Source organism: Engraulis encrasicolus, chromosome 5 (genome assembly GCF_034702125.1).
Source record: "Engraulis encrasicolus isolate BLACKSEA-1 chromosome 5, IST_EnEncr_1.0, whole genome shotgun sequence".
Taxonomy (NCBI): Eukaryota; Metazoa; Chordata; class Actinopteri; order Clupeiformes; family Engraulidae; genus Engraulis; species Engraulis encrasicolus.
In genome coordinates this window covers 50,340,451-50,364,517 of record NC_085861.1, presented here as the reverse complement: position 1 = coordinate 50,364,517, position 24,067 = coordinate 50,340,451, and the positions used below count along the sequence as shown (strand labels likewise).

The following is a 24,067-nucleotide window of genomic DNA, read 5'->3' as shown; positions in this document are numbered from 1 at the left end:
AGGCTTCTTGTTGTCAGCCTTTCTGGTCTGACACCGCTGGCAACAAGCAATCCGATGTTTCACGTCCGTCCACATTCCTGGCCAGTAAGCCCTGTCATAGAGTCTTTTGTAAGTTTTGAATGTTCCGCAGTGTCCACTAATAGGTGACGAATGGTAGGAATGGAAGATCTCGTCCCGCAAGGATGCCGGGATGTACAGGCGGTGGAGTGTCTTGCCGTTGTTGGTGGTCTTTCGATACACCATGTCTTCCATCACAATGAAGTCTTGCTGCATTTTTGGGTCGCTTTCTGCCAGTGCCTTGAGGATGTTTTGAATGTGTGTGTCATTGTGTTGTTCTGTGTACAGGATGTCAGCAGTCAGAGGGAAACTGTCTACCTTCTGGATCTGAACGGTTGCAATCGACCCCGCTGGAGGTGGAACACGAGAGAGGGCATCGGGGACTACATTTAGTTTTCCCTTGCGATATTCCACAATGAAATCAAACTTCTGCAGTCGCAGAGCCCATCGCAGGAGTCGACTGGATGTTTTCGTAGACGTCAGGACCCATTGGAGTGCAGCATGATCAGTAATAACTGTGAACATTTTTGTCTCAAGATAATACATATATACATATATACATATATAATACATAAATACAATAGGCAAAGACAATGTCGGCACGCTTACGGCAGTTATTTCGGATATCACAAAGGCTCCGTAGCAATAGTACCAAACGTAACTGTGTTCGATCCAGGCTGGATACTCGGGCTCACAAATTTTACTGTGTTGTGTGCGTGTGTGCGTGTTACTGCTCTCATTTTGGAGTGAGTGAGGGGAGTTTTTGAAACAAGAGAAAGTGGAATGCCACACTGATTGCAATTGCGCTCAGCTGCGCTTAATTGGGACGAGCTCCGAGCTCAGCGCAGGTGAGCGGGGGAGGGGAAGAAGACAGACCGTCACAATGTCACCAGACGAAGACATAGGCGAGTACATTTAGGGTTTAACCCCAAAAAAATTGATACAAAAGGTTTTTCTATGGATTCTATTACTATTGGACCTGCTAAATGACATACTAAAAATCTAGTAAAATCTGACTTTGGGAAATGAATTTTTTCAACATGGCTGCCATAGGCTTATTATATGGGTCAAGAGACACTCCAGGTGAATAGGCCAAAATATTTAGCTTGCCGATATCACCATGAAACTTAATCCAGTGATTACTCACATATTTGTGAGAAAAAAATGTATTGCAAGTTTTCTGAAATGTTATGTTTTAATATGGTAATTGGACTATATGTAATTAAATATGCATTAAATTTCAAAATGCAAAACCTCAAAATCTGAAAAAGCCAAGCTCAAAATTACTCTTTTATTTTGTTTCTAGCAAGCCAGAAGATATCTTCAGAAGAGATTATGGACATATCTTTTTGTTTTGTAGTAAATCTAAAAATCTTTGTGCATACACACCAGCTAGCATTTTTTTTTTCAAAAGATGATTATTTAACATCTCTCTTAGATAAATAATTCAGTTTTATGTGTCTCAAGTTTTTCCAGACATTCTTTGAGTCTGGTGGTATCATTCTTAGCATGTATCAAGGGCAAGGTCAGCTGTCCTCAAATCATAACCTCTCCACAGAGGTGTCCTAAGGGCTGGTGCTGGGACTCCTATTTGCCATGTACACCACATCACTGGGTCATGTTATCTGTTCTCACAGCTTCTCATACTACTGTTACACCAATGAAGCACAGTTACTTTGTGCCAGATGACTCCACGGTCACACACATTTCCGCTTGCCTCTCTGAACTATCCACAAGTATGAAGGAATGCAACCTTCAGTTGAGCCTCGCCCAAATGCACTGCTGGTGATCCCAGCCAAAGATTTAGGTTGCCATGATTTCGAGCTCAATATGGATTCTGCTACTGTTGCCTCAAATAAGGCCACAAGAAATCTAGGTGTCATTGATGATGACCATCTATCATTCTCTGACCACATAGCCTCAGTTTCCCAGTCATGTCCTCTTTTTCATGCCCTAATTGAATACAAGGCCCTGACCCTTGCCTATGAAGCTACAACAGGCCCTACTCTGGCTTACCCGAAAGCTATGCTAAAGCCCTATGTCCTTTCAGGACACTGTCTGTCTCCAGTACCAACCGTTTCACCTTGCCCTCTACTTACACATGTAGTGGCTCCTGTCTATTCAGTTCAGCTGCTGAAAGACCCAAAATACCTAGTGACACCATGATTCATCACTGATGATGTGCCCTGACTGATATTATCATAGCAGTAGTGTCTTTATCCACCCAAACAGCACTCCAAACAAACAGATCCTGAAAATATGTTAGTTCATGCCAATGTAATTATCATGTAGTAACCTTTATTTTAAAAAACTTTGATCTTGAAAATGACACCTTTCCTGAAGTCAGATTTTCCTAGATTTTTAGTATGTTATTAAGGACACTTAGAGGTAACAAAATCAGTTGAAAAACCTTTTGTATCAATTTTTTTGGGGTTAGGTCTTTTTTTTGCATAGATGTACTCGCCTAAAAGGATAAGTGAGGATTCGTGGTTTTGACAAAGTGGACGTCCCGCCCACGACACAGCTCATTTGACCTCCGGCGTGATTGAAAAACTCTTTGTTAAATCGCACAGCTGAGAGCTGTCTCCCAAAGAGATGGTGAAACGAGTCAACTGAAAGAGAACCAATATTTTTTTTTCGGTTTTACTGGAACAGCTAATATGTTTACATTCGCCATCTAATGTACTATGGACTGAATGTTTTGAAAATAATAGTAATTTCATTTTATCCAAGTGTCCCAATTTCGTTTGGGGAGTTGGGGTTTGTATAAGCAATACAGGAGGAACCTACAGTCAGAGCTTGGGGGGTGGAAGAATGGAAACGGCTCAAGCTGTTTGGGCCCAGACCCACCCCTCACATATGTCCACTGTCTCCAGGGCTGGCCCGAGGCATAAGCGAACTATGCGATGGCTTAGGGCCCCCATGCCACCAGGGGCCCCCTGTGAGCAGCAAAGTTCCAAAAAGAAATGAACTCTCCACCATTTTCCTTAATCGTGTAAGTCCCCATATACCACTTACACAACAGAAACCATTATTGGGGAACACCTCAATGATGGTGGGTAGAACGTCATATTTCATGTACCGCTTTTAATTGTACCACCCTACAATAAAAACTGAATATACTGTAGTAGGTGTTGGTATGAGGGGCCCCCCGATGAAATTTAGCTTAGGGCCCCATAAAGGCTTGGGCCGGCCCTGACGGTCTCTATTGAAGATGGGCCCCATGTAAGCTGTGGGCCACTCTCTCTCAAAAAAAAAACAGCATGCGAATTGGGTATTGAATGTTTGGCCTAGTGCTGTATGGTAGTAATGGTAGTATGCATTTCTAATTCAGATTGACAATTTAATCTGTTTCCTTTCATTTTTTTGAATTAAATGTGTGTGTGTGTGTGTGTGTGTGTGTGTGTGTGTGTGTGTGTGTGTGTGTGTGTGTGTGTGTGTGTGTGTGTGTGTGAGTGTGTGTGTGTGTGTGTGTGAGAGAGAGAGAGACAGAGAGTGTGTGTGTGTGTGTGTGTGTGTGTGTGTGTGTGTGTGTGTGTGTGTGTGTGTGTGTGTGTGTGTGTGTGTGTGTGTGTGTGTGTATGTGTGTGTACTGTAATAAAAGGCTGTTTGGCAATACTGAACATTATTTCCAAGCCAAACAGAAAGCACAAACAAAGCCATTTGTTGACAAATCAGATTAAATATAACATCTATGGTGTTGATCTTGAAATATTCATAAGTGCTTTCACCAATGTAGTAACTATTCAAATAATAAACATTAAGGCAGTAAACATATACATTAATAATTCATTATAGTTCATCCATTATCCCACAGTGCCCCTGCAAAGAAGTGTAAAGGAATTCTCCCCTATACAGTAGATATAGGCTAGATGTCAACCATCTTCTCTATGCCATTTAATTTCATAAATATGAAGTTTTTAAGCAAGATGATGTAGGTACATGTTATTTTTGTCCTTAGAGGTTTGGTGGGAAAATGCCAACTGCTGGGTCTTTGACCTCAAGGTTATCGTGTATGTGTTCACACCATGTCACCAGCACTTATGACAAGAGATTGCAGTGTGTGAATTACAAATACAATAGTTCTGATGAAGTTTTTTAAAAAGTCACTTTTTTCCAAGTAGGCTACAATTGTCCCATATCATGCCGAGTTGAGTAGCTAATGTGTAACTATTATAGCTTTGTAAATTCAAAGAGTTGCACTGTGTAGAAAGTGGCCAGAATGGGTACTGCAACTATGCTGCTCATTGACACTGTGCTGCCTATTACCAAATCTGTTCTTTTCATGAATATGTAATAAATAATAAACCAATATTTACCAGTATAACCAAAGTACAGTAAGTCTTGCCGCTAAAAATGTCTTTCTCTGGAAATTCAAAATGGCGGACCATTCCTTTTTGTGTATGAAAGGTGTAATTCTCCCAGTCATATAGAATTCTTAAAATTTGGTGGTGGTGGTAAGTACTGTACTCATGAAAAAGGCAACATTTCTGAATGGGCAGCATAAATTCTGGAAATAAACTAAACAAGAACACTATTACACGGTGCACCTTTAAATTTGTAGTCACTAAATGAATATAGAAAACTTTTCCAAAGGGAGAAAAATATGGATAAATAAATTATACCGATAAGTAGTAGCCCTATTGATTGCATTTCAAACAAAAGCTTGGTGTGGTTGAGGGAATGCCCCAACTCAAAATTTAAAAAAGGAATAATAGTAGCAGTAGCGACACCTGCTGGGAAAAAAGCGATTTATTTTAAAACACTGAAGAATGTCCCTATTTTTCACAAGGCACATGACACAATTACCTGTCTTAAATACATTATCTGGGTTATGTTAATAGGAATAAAACACCAAAATATCATTAATAAATGTTCAAAGTGGCATTTATTTTATACATTAAATGAAGATGTACGTAGTAGGGTATAATGAAATCATTTACAGTTTTAATTTTTTCTTTTTACTTTTCGCCACGTTTCCCCTTGACAACAGTAAATTATTAACATTCTCATTGGTCGGCTAGTCTCGGATGGGGTGTGGTCAGTGTTTGAAGGCCTTTAAATGCCAGGGGTCCACTGTGCACCCACATCGACAGGATCAATCAGCAATCATGAGGTGTCTGGTCTTCCTTGTGCTCCTCGGAGCTGCTTGTGAGTAGATTCTACTTGTATTCGTCTCTTACCTTCTCCGTGGTTCTTAAACTTGGCATTTTGAAAGATTTTGCTAAATGTAAAAAAAAAAAAATCAAAAGAGTAGCCTTTTCTCCCTCTCTGTAAGACTTTGGCACATTGTCTTACAATTGAGCAATATTGTAACGTGATGTTGTGGTGCTGTGTGCAGTCGCAGAGGAGGATAAGATCGTCGGAGGCTATGAGTGCCAGCCCTACTCTCAGCCCCATCAGGTCTCTCTGAACTCCGGCTACCACTTCTGCGGTGGTTCCCTGATCAACGAGAACTGGGTTGTGTCTGCTGCTCACTGCTACAAGTCGTAAGTACCTGCTCTCAATCAATAAACTCATTGGCATATGCAGTAAGGAATATTGTCATCATTTACAAAATAAAAGGCTAATGTCTTTCAAATACACAGGACTACTTACACAATCTGCATGCTGTTCTGTTTAAGGGATGTTTTTTGTACTCTAATCATTGAAGTTGACTTGCTGCTCTCTCCTTCAGCCGTGTTGAGGTCCGTATGGGCGAGCACAACATCAGAAAGACCGAGGGTAACGAGCAGTTCATCACCTCCGCCCGCGTCATCCGTCACCCCCAGTACAGCTCCTACAACATCAACAACGACATCATGATGATCAAGCTGAGCAAGCCCGCCACCCTGAACCAGTATGTGCAGCCCGTGGCCCTGCCCTCCAGCTGTGCTCCCGCTGGCACCATGTGCCTTGTGTCCGGCTGGGGCAACACCATGAGCTCCGGTAAGCACAGTATTTATTTTTTATTTGTAGGTTTATTTGGCAGTTGAGGTTGCATGCCGTTGTTACTGCATCTTCTCAACCACTCTCCCTTGACCTCTTGCAGTCAGTGGTGACAAGCTTCAGTGCCTGCAGATCCCCATCCTGTCTGAGCGCGACTGTGACAACTCCTACCCCGGCATGATCACCGACGCCATGTTCTGCGCTGGATACCTGGAGGGTGGCAAGGACTCTTGCCAGGTACAATTCTTAATCTAACACAAAACCCAAACCGTCCAAATCATGCATTATTATTTACATGTATTTTTGCAACTTCTAATGGGCTATAAATTAGTGTGATGAGATGGTCTTAAGCAGCCTATATTGATCAGGACTGGAAGTCACTGCTTTTTCCTCTCTCTCTCTCTCTCTCTCTCTCTCTCTCTCTCTCTCTCCTTCTCTCAGGGTGACTCTGGTGGCCCCGTGGTCTGCAACGGTGAGCTGCAGGGTGTTGTGTCCTGGGGATACGGCTGTGCTGAGGCCGGCCACCCTGGTGTCTACGCCAAGGTAAGACAATCACATAGCCTGCAAGCACAACATTTAAACAATGCAACAACAAATGTTAACTTCATACTGTTGACCAACTGTGTACTAATAAACCGACTTCTGTTCTCCAGGTCTGCCTGTTCAACGACTGGATCGAGAAGACCATGGCCAGCTATTAAGCTTGCTGATCTAGATGCCATCACAGTCATAGACAAGATCTAATGTCTTTGCGCAGTTTACCATCATCTTACTGCAGTGAAATGTTGGTAGTTTCTGTGTATTTTATGTCTTTATATCTGAATCCAACATCTGTCTACCTCAATTATTTTGTACATTGTATTTTAACTTAAGTCATTCATGAACCACTCACCATACACTTCAGTCTATGCACAATAAAATACCTTCATTGACCAACAATGTCTTCTGAATGATTTGTTGATGGAAATGACCTGTAATTTTGGGGGTATACAAATAATTCAACAAATTAGAGGCACCTGTAACATGCTGTATTAAAATGGGGCAAGGAATAGGGGCAGGGCCGTAACCAGACATTTTCAAATACTGGGATCAAATACTGCATACTGTACATTTAGAATGATTCAAATACTTCAGTCAAGCTCTTAAACTTGTTTTTATTAATCACTGCCTTGAGGATAAACGGGAGTGTCTTATACAGACTGAAACCATTGTTGATCATATATCAATTTTCATCATAGATAGGCCTACATTTTACATCAATGTGAATTCAGTTTAATTTAGTAAAAAGTGGGAATGTGTGTGTATGTGTCTGTGTGTTTTGAAAACACTTGGTAGACTGATATTGTGCCAAAAATAAACATACTGTATTATATTGCACTGTGTGTAAAAGCCCAAAGATATCCTCCAAAATACTGGAATATTGAACAAAATAGGATTTCAGGGCATTTCATTTACCACACATATAATTTCGAGTTGTATATCCAAAATATCCTAAGTCACTAAAAAGAACTTATCAATCACAAATCTAAACATTAGTGTCTTATATTACATTACATTCGATTTGGCAGACGCTTTATAACCAAAGCGACTTTCAAAAGAGGACATAATCAAGCCAACATCACAAGCAAATACAAAGTGCACAGGAGATATACAGAACAACAAGTGCAGTTGCAAAGAGGGGTTATTTTATTTATTTATTTATTTATTTATTTTAAAGAGTAAATAACGAGTACACACACACACAAACACACACACACAAACTAAACTAAACTAAACATCATGTCAGGAGTCTGCCCTGGGGCAAGGCCAGTTCAAGCATTAGTCTAGTAGATTCTCTCGAAAGAGGAATGTCTTTAGTTGTTTCTTGAAGGCTGCAAGAGATGTGCTTAGTCTTGCTGCCTCTGGGAGACCGTTCTACCACTTGGGTACCACAACGGAGAACAATCTTGACTGGGAGTACCTAGAGCGACTGGATGGCAGAGCCAGACGGCTTGTGCTGGATGAGCGCAGGTCTCTTCCAGTAACATAAGGCGTTAGTAGGTCCTTCAGATAAGCTGGGGCCGTTCCTGTGATGGTTTTGTAGGCAAGGGTCAATGCCTTGTGCTTGATCCGGGCGGCGATCGGTAACCAGTGCAACTAACATGGGTCCTTTTGGGTTGATTGAATATCAACCGTGCCGCCGCATTCTGGATCATCTGCAGAGGCTTTAGCGCACAAGCAGGTAGACCTGTCTTAAGTATAACATAACATTTTGACTAATTGCAGCCAAACATTCAGTGCTGCTAACATTTTACTTCTGTCACCAGTGTGGATGACTGATGTTTGGAGTATGCTGCCTGGCCAATTACTTTGATTTGCATTCATACTGATTTAAACCCATGAAACACTTTAAAAAAAAATTGGCTAGAGGTCAACTAGCCTGCCATGCCTGAAGGCTGCCTCAACTCTGACATTCTTGCCTAAGAATTGTTGCACCATGAGTACTAGCATCAACTATGGAGAGTGAGACTAAGCCAGCAAGTATTAACGTGAAGTGAAAGTGAAAGCCCATTGGGAAACTCCAACTCATTGTGACACAGCACTCTACAGCACACAAAGGAACACTGCACACAACAAAATTGCATTTATGCCTCACCCATGCAAGGGGGCAGCCCTCAATGGCGCCCTAAGGGAGCAGTCCGGCGGGACGGCACCATGTTCAGGATACCTCAGTCATAGAGGAAGATGGGGGAGAGCACTGCTTAATCACTCCCCCCACCAACCTGACGGATCAGGAGACGAACCGGCAACCTTTGGGCTACAAGTCTGACGCCCTAACCACTTACCCATGATTGCCCATTTTCCGTGTTGAGCCAAAATAATGCTTATTCACCTTATTGAATCATATAAGCATCCAACAACTTACAATGACAAAGAGTTCATACTCTACATGTTTTATTAGGCTAAATAATTCAGGTCTATTTTCGTGCAAAGAAGGTTTACTTGACTTGCAAGCTTTCGGTCCTTAGACCTTCATCAGGCAGAGTTTTTATTCAGAAATTTCTACTGAATCCTGCACCTTCTATCATAACTTAAATTAGGCTAAATAATGACAAAAATTCAGACACATTTTGGTATAGTGTCTCAGAGGAAAGCAAGACACTCAATTATTGTGTCCCCATATCACCCTGCTGCAGACACACCATCTGATATGACGTGCAGTGATCTGCCATGGTTGGCATACATGCTTTGTCAGAGCAGCATACTCTACTGTGACATGGGCCTTTGGTTGGTAAGTAAGTAAGTAAGTAAGTAAGTAAGTAAGTAAGTAAGTAAGTAAGTAAGCAAGTATGCCCTTTATTATCCCACTTGGGATGTGTACTAGAATAAGGCACTGATATACAGTATACTGTATATGTAGACACAGTATACACTGTAGGCCTACTGTTGTTCTCATAGGTTAGAATGTCAATTATATTACAAAGTAGACTATGTATACTGTATTTTCTAGCTTTGCCTTTTTTAACCTTGAGTCGGTTCTCCCCACCAGTCGTAATCGTGCATTTTTACTGTCTATAACAATGACATAAATAATAACTCACTAGTTTGGAAATGTTCAAGTAGCTACGTGTACCAATACTCATATTGTGATGGCAGCTGATGACAGAGGAGGCCAGGTATGTAGAAACCCCAACTCTGTTGAAGTTGGAACACTACAGGTAAATTGTAAATATACAACAAAATTCTTACATTGGATGGAGAATAGTAGAGAAAAAAAAATATCAACCGTCAGAACAGAGCGAAATGATTGTTTTGGGGGATATTCATGAAAATGAAAAATTAATTAACTTAATTAATTAATTTGTTTTTTTTTCCTGTAGCATATATAATGCAAAATTGTGTTCATTTAAAAAAGTATGTACATTTTTTACTTCTGTAATCATTCCCATGTCTTTACATATCAATTCAGCTTGGGCACATACAGTATAGAAGACTGATAAACCTTTACATCATGTGAACATATGAATCATTCTTATTAATTGGGCTTGCAGAGCAAGGCCCGGTTCTAGTAATCTCTAAGTACGTTTATTAAGCGGGCTTGCAGAGCAAGGCCCGATTCTAGTAATCTCTAAGTACGTTTATGCTTGCTTTGTTGCTTCTCTTGTGCAGGGCAGTAAAAATAGAAAATGGATCTCCTCCTAGGCCTTTCGAGATAGAGACACCGTTCAAACACTAAAACGACCGGCTCGGCTTGGAGATAATTTGTACTGATATAGCGTGTCGGTGTCTCTTGTCGTTTTTCCGTTTTTGCCGATTTTGTGCAAGTTCAGGTACCCATTGAAAACAATGGTAGAACCTTCGTGCCAGGCATTCCAGCCCTCTAGGGATCAATGTAGTAAGGTGGACCGAATTATGATAATTAACCCAAAAATGAATTACTATTATATTTGTATGGAATTGCACGACTACGCCACTGGGGGAATTTCACCACCCAGAGTATTTTGAATAGTAACCAAGGCACACTAGGTTCGCTTTAGAAGGCAGAGACAGAAGGCAGGGTAACAGTTTATCATCTTATTTTATTATTTCCAGTTCTTATAAAAATATATATATTTAGTGTGCAAAGGAGTTCAGTAACCCACACAGTTGGGATTGGACATGTACAAAAAGAAAACAATCAAATAAAATAAACCCACGTCACGCCATCACTGGTCCGTTATCCCATACTACCACAGAATGCCCATCCACCCCTTGAGCTTCGACTAAAATACAGAGCACCGTAATCACCCCAATGCACAGCAAACAGGCTAGCTATAGTTCTGGACACCCAGGTCAACCCACACCGTTGAGATTGCAACCAATCACGCTATGGCACCAGGTGGGCACCTACACTACACGACACATCAACCAAGAAGCTCAGGGGAGCCAGGATATACAGGGATGGGAGGAGACTGGGCACCAGTGTGGCAAACTACAATCAGAAAATAACAAACAAAGCACAGATAACTAAAATACAGGACAGGGGGGGTTGCTCGTTCAGGAGCACACACAAAATCAAAACAAAGTGTAAACAGGCACGCAACCCCACTCACATAAACACTTCAGCCGTTACGCACACACACTCGACGCATCTAATCAGATCAGTGTACCCAACCTAAACAGCAGCCCGCCACGTCAAACAGCTACATCGACGAAGGGGTCAACACCCCGACCGATGAGACACACACACTTCCAACCGCGGCAGGGGGGAAACCGCGACCACATTCAGTCCTTTACCAGGGCACTCGGCGCGAGTGGATCAAGCCAGCAATCCAGCTGGAGACTTCGTCAGTCTTAGCTCTTAAAGCCACGAGAAACCACTCGGGCAGTACTCGATACTCCACATGAACAACATAATTTCAGTGAAGCTCGAACTCCCGATTAAACATGGAAACGCAGGCGAACCTGCCACAAACATGCCGGCGCCTTTGGAGTAGCTTAGGCCCTCTTTTTAAAGAGATTTCGGCACCGGTAATTGGTGCGTAAACATCACCTGACGCGCTAACGCACCAGCAGACACCTGCCGTGCGTTAAAGGCGCACAACCACATATCCATCATGCTACAAGAGTGCAGGAAGCTTTTTTTGTTCATAAAACATCAACACTTTCACCTAGAAGTTTAGTTGATGTGTTGTAAGCGAGCTCTATGAGATTACTAGCCTCGCGAGCCATCCTACGTACTTCCGCCAAAGGATTGGCTCCACTACTGTAGTCTGGCCGTGCTTCTCTGTGGAGTGCTTGGAGCAGTAGAATTTTGATTGCAACGCCCCCCCAGAAAACAGCCAATAATCGAATACGCCCCCCACGTGGGGACGAAAGGGGGAGAACGCTCGTGACAATGACGTACACATCTGCGCCAGAGCCATTGGTCTGCGCTATGTTGTTGTTGAGTAACTGCCAGCGATTGGGTGAGAGGTGTCCAATAATTTCAAACTATAACTGAGTGCAAACTTCCTGCTTCCTACAATCGCTTCAGAGCAAACAAATGCCAGACCATGAATACGAAATGAAATGAGGCTATGAGACCAGGCTATGAGATTACTCCAAACTGTGAAAGTTTCATGTCCCAACTCCCACTACTTTTTAAATGGCAGGTGTGTAAAAATTGCAGGGCTGGCCCAATGGCTTTTCCCATTGGCTCTTGAAGTGACTTTCTGAAGAGGTCAGCACATGTTCCACAAGAGGTCCATTTGTGACTGAAACGTTTAACCTATAAACCTATTAGGACATGTGCCAATTATTTTTAGTTTTTTAACAACAGCAAACTAAAGACCTAGAAACTGTTTTTGATTCTGCCCTCTGCCTTAGAGCATACTAACTGTCATACAGTCAATCAGAACAGGTGCTGCCAATATAGGGTTCCATCTCAACTGTCACTTTCTCTCAACATTCTATTCTTAACGAGCACCTGCAACTACAGTTCTAGAAGTCTATTATTCAGCTCTTCAATGCAATGTGATATTGTCTTGCTGGAATGCTTATGATAGCCAGCTGCTTGGCTCAATGGTAATGGTGCTGGATTAGAGATGGAGGTTGGGAGTTTGAATCCCATCAGACCCATGTTGATTTTCAAAATTATATCATATGCAGTGTTCCTTAGCCAATTTAAAATACCATGTATGTCATTTAGTATCTATGACAAAGGTGCTGGATTAGAGATATGGAGGTTGTGAGTTCGAACCCCACTCGGATCCATATTGATTTTCAAAATTACATCATATGCAGTGTTCCTTAGCCAATTTAAAATACCATGTATGTCATTTAGTATCAATGGCAAAGGTGCTGGATTAGAGATATGGAGGTTGTGAGTTTGAATCCCACTCGGACCCATGTTGATTTTCAAAATTATATCATATGCAGTGTTCCTTATCCAACTTAAAATACCATGTATGTCATTTAGTATATCCCCAAAACGCGGAGCTACAACACTTTCAAGATGGCTGAATCCAAGATGGCTGAATTGTTTGGCCCATAACTTCTGACTGGGTGGATGGATTTTTCCAACATTTCTTTTAGCTTTGTTTTCTCAATAGTAGTTTGTTATTAATTTATGGATAGAGATATCAAAAATAAAACTGCTCATCTCTGCCCCAAAAGGCAAGCCTGCTTCCAGCAACTGTGAGAATGCAATCTAGGTATTCTTAATATCTTAAAGTGGAAATGAAGCAGTGACCTAATATAGGGGTCTATAATACCAGTAAGATAAGCCAGCAAATATATATATTTTTTGAAGTCTGAAATTTAAGCCGTTAATAAAAAAAATAAAGCACAAACACGTAACGTTTCTGTTAACGTTTCCAGCCAACAGCGGGTGACGTCACGCGAATGGTAGTGTCCTATTCCTAATGCTGTTATGATAGTAGTGAATTAAACATTTGGGACTTGTGTGGCTGATTATGAGCTTATTAATGAAGCAAGAATACGTGTTTGGGTGGGACAGAACAAATATGAGGCACGAAGGCAGACAAGACATCCCATCACATGAACCACAGGTAAACAAGCAGCTTTTTTTTTGCTAAGGTGAGAAGTCGCTTTGGTATGAGCCAATATGATCACTATTCATAATCGTGCGATGTCGTGCAATGTTGCAGTTCCCTACCTTCATCTTCCGATGATTTCGCCAACATTTTCCAAGCACCTGAATTAGGCTACTTTGACATCTCCGTGCCCACGTTTATCGGTGTTATCCAGTCAACAATAATCCAAGGCAACAACGCTATTCCAGCCAGTTTGAGGATGCATCCGCGACTTCAATAACATAAGTTTACTACAATAGATGCAGCTACTTTAAGCATGCCATAACTTAATGTAGGCCATGATAGTTTAACGTGTCATTTCCCGTGGCATCAACTTCAAATCCCCAAAGCTCCTCCGAGAGCGAGACGAGAGAGGGGATGGGATAGCCACACACACAGGCTGCGTCCCTTCCCTTCACAAAGCTTTCCAAACTTCCGCCAATTTTGCAAGTTATTTTCTATTACTGAATTGAACCACATAGCCAACTTAAAGACATGGGCTTTCAGATTAGCGTCCAACAATGCAGGAAAAAGACGTTATTGGTGACGGTCTGTCACTACAAACCTATGAGATCGAGCAGCCCCAGTCCTGACTCCTGTCCTATGGTGGATGCAATGGGTGGATGGCTGCAGCTATCCCACCATGCTCGTAGCAAAGGCTTTTTGACACAAAGTGATAATGACACTTTGCATCTCTTTCATTTGACAGTAGGCCTGTAACATAGAAGAGCCAGGGACAATGTAAAATGAACCCCTCGTCCTTCAATTTTACTGCCACGATTAGAGTCAGTTAGCGCTGTAGTTAGCACACGCTAACGTTAAGTGAATGGAAGGCTACATTAGCCACCAAGTTCTACCATTCGCGTTACGTAGGCGGCGAACATGGCTGCGCCCTTGTGGCGAAACTCGGTAATAACATGCCATTTTTCAGCAAAACTACTTAAAAGTGCAGTTCAACGAACATCCATTCGTTTATGAAAATAAATAAGCCGCCAAAAAATGATAATAGTTGTCAGTGCTTCATTTCCACTTTAAGTTTTCACTAGCTTTAACTGTTGGAATGACAAAAACCACATAGGCCTACATTGTGTATATCATGATCTTGTGAACCTATGCAATGATTTATTTACAGAAATATGTCTTATACACAACATCATGGTAATTCAAAGGTAAATAATTCAAAATGTTATGTAATAACTCAATCATTAATCCTTCTCCATCTTTAGTTCTGAGTGGCTCGTCTCCTCTGTGATGATCTCATACCTGGACATTCATGTTGGCAGTCAATAAAATTCCTTTTCAAATGTTCTTCCTTATGTTGTTGTAGCTTAGTCTGGGGTTTATTGCATTCCACTGGTCCTGTCCCAACATGCTGCATTTATCAAATTTGGAATGAGCATGTAAGTGACACCCTCCTCACCATCCCCCACACCACCCCAAAAACAATATTTGTCTTGGTTTTAGCAGTTAATATGTCCTCATTTCATTCTACATCTAATGAATCGACTGGATGTTTTGAAAATGATAACATATTGATTTTTATTCTCAGTTTTAGTGTCCCAACTTCATCCAAGTTGGGGTTTGGCCCAGATCTGCGCCTTACTTACTGTAAGTCCACGGTCTATATTGAAGATGGGCCCCATGTTAACTGTGGACCACTTTAAAAATAAAAATAAAACATCAGCATCGGTCCCTCAGGGCTGTCAGATCACCGGGAAAATTCTCTGAATGCCAGATTACCAGTCCGTACAGTGCCCATATACTGTACTACAACCATGCATGCAAAATAGAGTTGGATGCATTAGGTATTGAATGTTTGGTCTAGTTTGGTATGGTAGTATGCATTGCGATTTCCAATTCAGATTGACAATTTGTTTTCCATTCATTTCATTTTGAATGACATTTCTGTGTGTGTGTGTGTGTGTGTGTGTGTGTGTGTGTGTGTGTGTGTGTGTGTGTGTGTGTGTGTGTGTGTGTGTGTGTGTGCGCGCGCGCGCGCTTGTGTGTGTTGTAACAAAAGGCTGTTTGGCTATACTGAACGTTCTTTCCAAGCCAAAGAAAAAGCACAAATCAGATTCAATATTGCCTTAAGTATTGTCTTGATCGTAAAATATTCATAGGAAATGCTTTCACCAATGTCGTAAAAACACTTACTACTAAACATCAATACAGTAAACATACACATTAATCATTGTAGTTCATTCATTATCCAATAGTGCCCCTGCAAAGAAGTGTAAATTAATTAGCTCATAACCTATAGAGCTAGGTTATATGTCAACATAAATATAGAGTTTTACAGTAGCAACATGATGTAGGCCTACGTGTTTTTGTCCTTAGAGGTGTGGTGAGAAAATGCCAACTGCTGGGAAACAAGCAGAAGTTTTGGAAAAAACTTTCAACTCAAGGTTGTAGTGTATTTGAGGTCACACCATGTCACCAGCACTTATGTCAAGAGATTGCGGTGTGTGAATTGCAAATACATCGTTGAGTTCTGATGAAGCAACAAAAAAGCAATTGAAAGCAGTTGAATATGTGATTTTTTTCTATGTTGATTTCACATGTCTTGCTAAATAGAAGTATCATCCCATACCATGTTACCTTGAGCAGCTACTGTTTAAGAATAGGGGCCTATCATTTTAAGTTCCAAATTAAATTAGTAGTCAGTAAGTAAATAAATATGTCTAACTTTGCCAAAGGGAGGAAAATGTGGTTAGATAAACTAAACCGATAAGCACTGGTAGTAGCCTATCCCTATATATTACATCTTAAATTATAAATGCACTCAGAGAGTGCACAGTGCATACCTCCGCCAAGGAAGCTGTTTGATAGAACATTTCACTATGTTACACCCTAATTTTTATCAAATCTTTCTGATTTGTTTTTGTGGAGCTAGAAACGCAATGTCAAAATTCGCCCTATCCCGCAATGGTGTACAATCTTTTATAAAATTCCTGGATCCACATTGTGATCCGGATCACCACCAAAACTTAATCACTTGTTCCTTTTGCCATTTCCAACAACTCCCCAAAATTCAATCCAAATCCGTTCATGATTTTTGAGTTATCCTTCTGACAGACAGACAGACAGACAAACCAATGCGACAGAAAACACAACTTCCTTGGCGTAGGTAACAAAATCTTGGTGTGGCTGAGGGAATACTTTACACTTAAAAAAGGAATATTAGTAGTAACAGCATCATCTGCTGCAAAAAAAAAGATTTATTTTACACCACAGAATGTTCCTATTCTTCACAGAGCACATGACACAATTAAATACACTTTTGGATTATGGGTATAAGAATAAAGCGCCATAATGCAATTAATTAACTTTCAATTGTCATTTGTGCATTAAATGATGTAGGTAGTGTCTAATGCATTCATTTAGAGTTTTAATTTTTGCACGTTTTTTGTTATTGTACTTTTCCTCTCTTAGTCAATTATTAATGAATCAAACCAATGCCCAACCAAAAGAGACTTGACTATGTAATTTGCCAAGAATTTAGAAATGAGACCTAATTGGACAGATTTTGGGGGATGAGGGGTGTGGTGTACATTTCTGTGCCTGGTCCAGTCTGCATAAATAGCAGGGCTGTGGATGCAGACCTACATCGACAGGATCAATCAGCAATCATGAGGTCTCTGGTCTTCCTTGTACTCCTTGGAGCTGCTTGTGAGTATGCGCCACCATGATTCATCGCACCTGTGAATATGAGATAGTAAAACATTCTATTGGCAATGCCCTGTCATGATGCACTATGTCTTTGTGTACAGTCGCAGAGGACGATAAGATCGTCGGAGGCTATGAGTGTCAGGCCCACTCTCAGCCCCATACGGTCTCTCTGAACTCCGGCTACCACTTCTGCGGTGGTTCCCTGGTCAGCAAGGACTGGGTTGTGTCTGCTGCTCACTGCTACAAGTCGTAAGCCACCACCATTAGATTTCTCCTCAGAAATGCTAAGAACTGACAATTGCTCCATATAAAACATACACAGGCTATGTCTGACAAACTAACAAATATGGCTTGGAATCCATATTAAATGTAGCACTATGCTAATTAACAATTCTAATAAGGCAATTGATGCTTTAAAGAGTCATTATAGTTGACTGAAGACTCTCTTGACTGCTCTCACTCTCTGTGGGCAGAAAACCCAAAATGCCACTCGCCTCACCTTGCTCTCTCCTACTCTCTCTCTCTCTCTCTGCTCTGTCTCCCTCCCTCATGCCTCCAGCCGTGTTCAGGTGCGTTTGGGCGAGCACCACATTGGACAGACCGAGGGTACCGAGCAGTTCATCGACTCCTCCCGCGTCATCCGTCACCCCCAGTACAGCTCCTACAACATCGACAATGACATCATGCTGATCAAGCTGAGCACGCCCGCCACCCTGAACCAGTATGTTCAGCCCGTGGCCCTCCCCTCCAGATGTGCTTCCGCTGGCACCATGTGCCTTGTGGCTGGCTGGGGCAACACCATGAGCAATGGTAAGCACAGTATTTATTTTTTATTTGTAGGTTTTGTTATTTGGCAGTTGAGGTTGCATGCGGTTGTTACTGTATCTTCACAACCACTCTCCCTTGACCTCTTGCAGTCAGTGGTGACAGGCTTCAGTGCCTGCAGATCCCCATCCTGTCTGACCGCGACTGTGACAACTCCTACCCTGGCATGATCACCGACGCCATGTTCTGCGCTGGATACCTGGAGGGAGGCAAGGACTCTTGCCAGGTACAGCATAGTCATCATTGACATACTGTTATAGCATACTTTTATCAAAATGGAACTCGGAGAATATCAGAGCAGATCACTCTCTCAAAACATGATCTCTCTCTCTCTCTCTCTCTCTCTCTCTCTCTCTCTCTCTCTCTCTCTCTCTCTCTCTCTCTCTCTCTCTCTCTCTCTCTGTCTCTCAGGGTGACTCTGGTGGCCCCGTGGTCTGCAACGGTGAGCTGCAGGGTGTTGTGTCCTGGGGATACGGCTGTGCTGAGCGTGACCATCCTGGTGTCTACGCCAAGGTAAGCTTAAGCCTGTGTCATTTCCAAAATAATAACAGATATAGTATACCATTTATTCATAATTAAGCATAGTAAGCATTGCATGGGTTTTCCTTACATTTAGCAAATGGCTGTGTTAAGATTTGCTTATGTTCTACCTGGGGACTGCATATGTAAATTAGCATAAGGGTAACTTTGGTGCAGTCCATGAAATGGCAACATTTATGTTTTAATATATGGTCCCAAATAAATAAAAAGAAAAAGCAAACTGAATGATTTCACAACTGCTAATCAACCCATTTCCAATTTCATCAGGTCTGCATCTTCACTGACTGGCTGCAGAGCACCATGGCCAGCAACTAAATCAGATGACACCGTCTCTGAGTTAGGATGTGATGATCCTTAGATCAAAATAAATGGATTTAAAATGGCATGTTCTTTTGTCTGGTGGAGTTTCTTCTGTTCTCATAATTTCTTCACTGAGTTGCGAAGTCCATGTTTATGGAGGAATGATTTTTTTTACAGGTACTGGTACTGATAAATGTTTTAACCATGTGCTATGGAACAACGGTTGTTAGCATACCGGTAGCTAGATGGAGCTGTGTACCAGCCATTTGTTGTTACCACTACTCAGCCAGCTCGACCTGCACCCTGCACTATGGGGCAGTGCAGTGGTGTCCTATAACACACACACACACACACACACACACACACACACACACACACACACACACACACACACACACACACACACACACACACACACACACACACACACACACACACACACACACAGTAACATTTACACCCGTCAGAAGCTATGAAAGTCAACATTTCCATGATTTGGAGTCATAAAATCTAAAAACTTGGAAAAGTGTTGGGAAAATGTCCTCCACACACTACAATGTTTCCTTGGCATGCTGACCTGTCTTTAAATATACTCTAAAAATCTTCTCTCTAACCCTGACAATTGATTAAAAAGTTTTCAATATTGCTAATAGTGGGGTGTGTGGGCGACCCAGGTTCGAGTCTGGACCGGATCTTTTCCCGATCCTTCCGCATATTTTTCTAGGCTGTTTGTTTTCCTGTCTCTCTCACTGTCCCGAGTGTTCTCAAATAAAGGCATACAAAGCAAAAAAAAAAAAAAAAACATTGCAACAACTGAACTGCAACTAAGGATTCATGGTGCCATAACATAAAACTCAATATAAGCTCAGCCACTATTGTCCCAAATAAGGTCGCAAGAAACCTGGGTGTCATGATTGATGATCTATCATTCTCTCACCACATACAGTAGTCTCGGTTGCCTGCTCATGCCGCTTCTCACCAGTGCTGAGCAAGTGACTCAAAAACAGTAAATCTGATATGCCACTCAGCTTCTGGTAATGGCCATGGCCATCTCTCACCTCAAATATACAGTAGGCCTACTGCAACTCCATCCTGACTGGTCTTCCAGCTTGTGCAATAAGACCTTCGCAAATGGTCCAGAAGACGGTAGCGCGTCTGGTGTTCACCCAAACAACAGAAAAAATGGGGATAGTGTTTTTTAACAATTATCTGTGTGTGTGTGTGTGTGTGTGTGTGTGTGTGTGTGTGTGTGTGTGTGTGTGTGTGTGTTTGTGTGTGTGTACATAAGGCCAATATGCTTCTTTTCATATCTGCCATGCACTAATCTAGGTATTAGTCTTACAGTACAAACAGGTGATTTATTCGTGCCTGTGGCATGATATTTACTTTTAAAGTCAATTTTAAGAACAGTATGCTTTGGGAATAAATGAGAAACAATTTCCCCACCACAAAACACAGTACGCCTAATGCAAGGAGGCCTACATAGACATACAGTATCTACTGTAAATCAAAGCACAATACAAATTGCTGTAAGAGTCTAACTACTGTAGGCTACTACAGAATAGATCCTGCATCATTTTGAGGATAATAAAATGTCCTAGAGAGTTATTTTATCTTCTCTCTTAAATGTTGTTCAGTGAAACAATTGTTTACTTTGTTCAGAAGCACGTTGTGTTCGGCGATCTATTTATAAATTCTGCCGCCAGAACAATGCTCTCACATGGTCTTTGAATGATCTGGCAATGTAGGCTACAACAAAAAAATATGTTTCAATGTGGTAAGTCACAAGTCAGACGTTCAGTAGCCCTACAGCAGCCGTGTTTGGCTTTCTATTTTATACATCCATAGAACTCACGCTGCGAGTTACGAAAGATACTGCCGTTTCTCTCATGAACAGCAGAGGGCACTTCCGACAATGCGAGCGAAAGCCATTTGAAGTATGAATAGTCTGTCGCAGGTGATGACGTCATTAATGGTTCTCGCGCCACAGTGCGCACGTGAAGTATGCAGAGCCCTTAAGGTGGTTGTGTTTGATTGTTATACAGGTATGGGGTATACGTTGTTTATCTGGAACAGGCCAGAAAGTGTGTCACATAATTTGGACAGTAAGCATGCATGGCTTGAGATTTACTTCTCGCTCTGCCGCATACCATATCAGCTTGCACTCAGGGCTGGACTGGCCATCTGGCATAGCGGGCATTTCCTCGTGGGCCCCTATTTTCAGAATTGCAAAATATATATATTTTTTACATTTCTTAAAATAGGGGCCCACGAGAATGCAAGGACCACCGGTGAGTAAGTTCTGATAATTATGAGGGGCCCCTTTAAGACAGATGTGCCCGGGCCCTATTTCCCCCCCCCAGTCCAGTCCTGCTTGCGCTGTCAACATGCACTCTTGCATACCAGCCTTATCACTGATCTCTGAAAAGATCATCTACGTGTCACTAGAAGAAGAACAAACACATCCATGCCAAAGATATTAGATTCTCATTAACCCCCTGTGATCATGCCATGTTAGGCAATGGCTATGTTTACATGAGACATTTAATTCAGAATTAACTCACTTTAATTCTGAATAAAGGTTAATCCCGCATTGAAGATGTCATGTAAACACTTTGGAATTAAATGAAAGATCAAAGTGAACTCGACAGATTCATTCATTCATTCATTCCTATTTCTGTATTATTAATTCTCAATTAAAAACGGCATGTAAACGCAGCATTTCAGCATTTCAGCATTTTTACATTTAGTATCCCCAATGAACAGTACTGTCCTCCCACAAGCTGATAATGTACATGTAAAATGGACAAAAAATCACCATCGAATCACCATGGTAATCATCATCACTATCATAACCTAAAACAGTGGAATCATCTGCAGCAGTAGCATAACTGTTATTGCTAAAAACAACAGCCAAAGGCAACAGCCACTGGATTTGCAGGGTTCTTACATAGCAATGCGAAGAGCAAAAGTATGATGAGAAACAAGAAAAGGAGGACAGCAAAACTTCTCGCCAAGTTAAAGAGGAAGGCTGTCTTCCATAAAACGTGACAACAAGCAATAACATGTCACCATACATCACAGATGTGCATGCCTGTTGAACATGCATGAGTTGCTTGATGAGTTTAGCTCTCATCACCAGAGCCACAGGGGTTGTATTTGAGACCTCTGGCTCTGCCAGAATGATTATTCATACATATGTGAAAGTGGTTTAATGACATGATTCTACTGCAATTGCATCTAATACCAACAATGTCATTTAGTACTGTATGTCATTATATTTTTTAACATGAATATGAAAAATTGATAGGCCTACGTGTGATTTCACAAATTGAAAATAACGGTCAGGTGGGTTCAATGACAGTTCTTCTTGATGCTAACTATGTTTTTGAATGTGCCTTTAAAAAGCTTACTATAGAGCATCCAAATCGCAAGTGAGAGAGAGAGTGGCCACTGCTGGTTGGGGCACAGGGGGTAGGCCTAGAGAGGTTATTTAAAGCAATACTCCACCACTTTGGGAAATGAGCAAATTTTGCACCTCGTAGTTAAGTAATTGAGTTTTGTCTTTTTGTCTTTTTCTTGTATTTCCAGACGTTCTCAGAGTTCCCTGGCAGTGCAAATTCTACCCCCCAAAATAGCCCAATGTGCAGTATATAATGGAATATATGGTACAGTACCTGCTAACACAGGATTCAATGATAATTGCTATCTTGGAACTAGAAGTAACTAGCTAAGATAACAGCCAGAAGTAGAAGAATAATACAACTAAGCTATTTGACTCAAGGTGAGTTTTGAAACGAGGTTATTTCACTTCACTTCATCACTTTAACTTTGGTCTTCCATGTCAATATCCATAACAGAAGTGCTCCTGATCGAAGCACCTACTGTATTATTACATTCATCATTATTATCGTAGGTTAGGTACTATTAACTGTAATAACAACTAACTGTTCTGGATTTGCGCTAGTTTAGGACTCTGTAATAAGCATTTCTGTGTCACTGCTTGACGTAAGACTTTTTTAAGTTGTGGAGAGGCCTCATCATTGTCACGTGAGAGGGGTGTAAAAGATGCTTGCTTTGGGAGGGACAGAACAAACAGAACTTGTTACATAGTTACCTGGTTGGTTACCTTTCCAAGGAGGACAAATCTTAATTTGTCGTTTTTTCTGTCTGTTTATTCACACTGTAGTTCATAATCTATAATTAATGGTTAATATTACTCAATAGCGATTAACCTGCAGTATGATCATTGATTTAAACAAAACAAAAAATGAGGAGGGAGGGTGGACTGTTGGACTGTGCTGTGGTGGAGATCAATTGTGTTTTATAGTTTCTTAGATTCATGTAGTGATGAGTGGAGAACCAGCTGATACTTCTGAGGAGGAACTACTTTGTAGCATTGCCAAGCCTACTGACAGTAAGATTTAGTGAGCCAGTTTGTCTTCAAAGCCAGTATCTCTTGCAAATGACAGGTGGAGGTCACACCTCCTTCAGCTCTTTGGTTTAGGGTCTGAACAAAATTATTTCAGTGCTGTTGTTGGTGAGGTATCATCTTAGCAACAAAGGTAAGTGATGTGGGCAATTGTTTATTTTGATATAAACTATAGGGAGTTACTGTATGTCGTTCTTCAAGTTGAAATTAAAGGATAAGTGCACTATTTTGAACATTAGGTTTGAACATTGGTGAGTTGCACATTCTTGAAAACAAATGTTTAGGGTGTTTTTTACGACCATGGGTGCATTTCTCAAAACCAAAGTTGCTTACTACATTAGCTACTTTGTTGTTTTCAATGCATTTTCCCATTTTCAACTACCGAAGTTGCTAACAGGCTAACAACTTCTCTTTTGAGAAATGAACGCCATATTTGGACATGCCTATAGACGGTGCACTTGTCCTTGAAGATAGAAACAAATACCTTGAATGAAAAATCACCCTTTACCTTACATAGCCCCACTGAATGATTACAATACGATGATAATGATGATTTCAATTAATTTCAAGTACTGTACAGCTCATGGTGTGTGTGTGTGTGTGTGTGTGTGTGTGTGTGTGTGTGTGTGTGTGTGTGTGTGTGTGTGTGTGTGTGTGTGTGTGTGTGTGTGTGTGTGTGTGTGTGTGTGTGTGTGTGTGAGTGAATGAATGGATATGAATATGAATATGAATATGAATATGAATATGAATATATGAATACACCTTTTATTGCCCCGAAGGG

The 24,067-nt window shown here is 41.3% G+C and overlaps 2 protein-coding genes across 2 annotated transcripts; both read left to right on the top strand.

Annotated features, from left to right (window-relative positions):
• The first annotated feature begins 5,043 nt into the window (after positions 1–5,043).
• Positions 5,044–6,907, top strand: LOC134449608 (trypsin-2-like). Its single transcript, XM_063199637.1, has 6 exons — positions 5,044–5,208; positions 5,399–5,546; positions 5,735–5,985; positions 6,089–6,222; positions 6,427–6,528; positions 6,639–6,907. The coding sequence occupies exons 1-6, from the start codon at positions 5,088–5,090 to the stop codon at positions 6,684–6,686; spliced, it is 804 nt and encodes a 267-aa protein (XP_063055707.1). The 5' UTR covers positions 5,044–5,087; the 3' UTR covers positions 6,687–6,907.
• Positions 6,908–17,118: 10,211 nt separating this feature from the next.
• LOC134449609 (trypsin-1-like) lies at positions 17,119–18,939 on the top strand. The gene is made up of 6 exons (XM_063199638.1): positions 17,119–17,189; positions 17,291–17,438; positions 17,749–17,999; positions 18,107–18,240; positions 18,426–18,527; positions 18,822–18,939. Exons 1-6 carry the CDS (start codon positions 17,150–17,152, stop codon positions 18,867–18,869), a joined length of 723 nt encoding a protein of 240 aa, XP_063055708.1. The 5' UTR covers positions 17,119–17,149; the 3' UTR covers positions 18,870–18,939.
• Positions 18,940–24,067: the final 5,128 nt, after the last annotated feature.

What these genes read in the sequence shown, in the direction of transcription:
- LOC134449608 (XM_063199637.1), top strand. Translation starts at nt 5,088, where the DNA reads ATGGGGTGTGGTCAGTGTTTGAAGGCCTTTAAATGCCAGGGGTCCACT. An exon ending in TGTGCTCCTCGGAGCTGCTT is followed by an intron (nt 5,209 to 5,398) that starts GTGAGTAGATTC and finishes TGCTGTGTGCAG; the next exon opens with TCGCAGAGGAGGATAAGATC. An exon ending in GGGCAACACCATGAGCTCCG is followed by an intron (nt 5,986 to 6,088) that starts GTAAGCACAGTA and finishes GACCTCTTGCAG; the next exon opens with TCAGTGGTGACAAGCTTCAG.
- LOC134449609 (XM_063199638.1), top strand. Translation starts at nt 17,150, where the DNA reads ATGAGGTCTCTGGTCTTCCTTGTACTCCTTGGAGCTGCTT. An exon ending in TGTACTCCTTGGAGCTGCTT is followed by an intron (nt 17,190 to 17,290) that starts GTGAGTATGCGC and finishes CTTTGTGTACAG; the next exon opens with TCGCAGAGGACGATAAGATC. An exon ending in ATCCTGGTGTCTACGCCAAG is followed by an intron (nt 18,528 to 18,821) that starts GTAAGCTTAAGC and finishes CAATTTCATCAG; the next exon opens with GTCTGCATCTTCACTGACTG.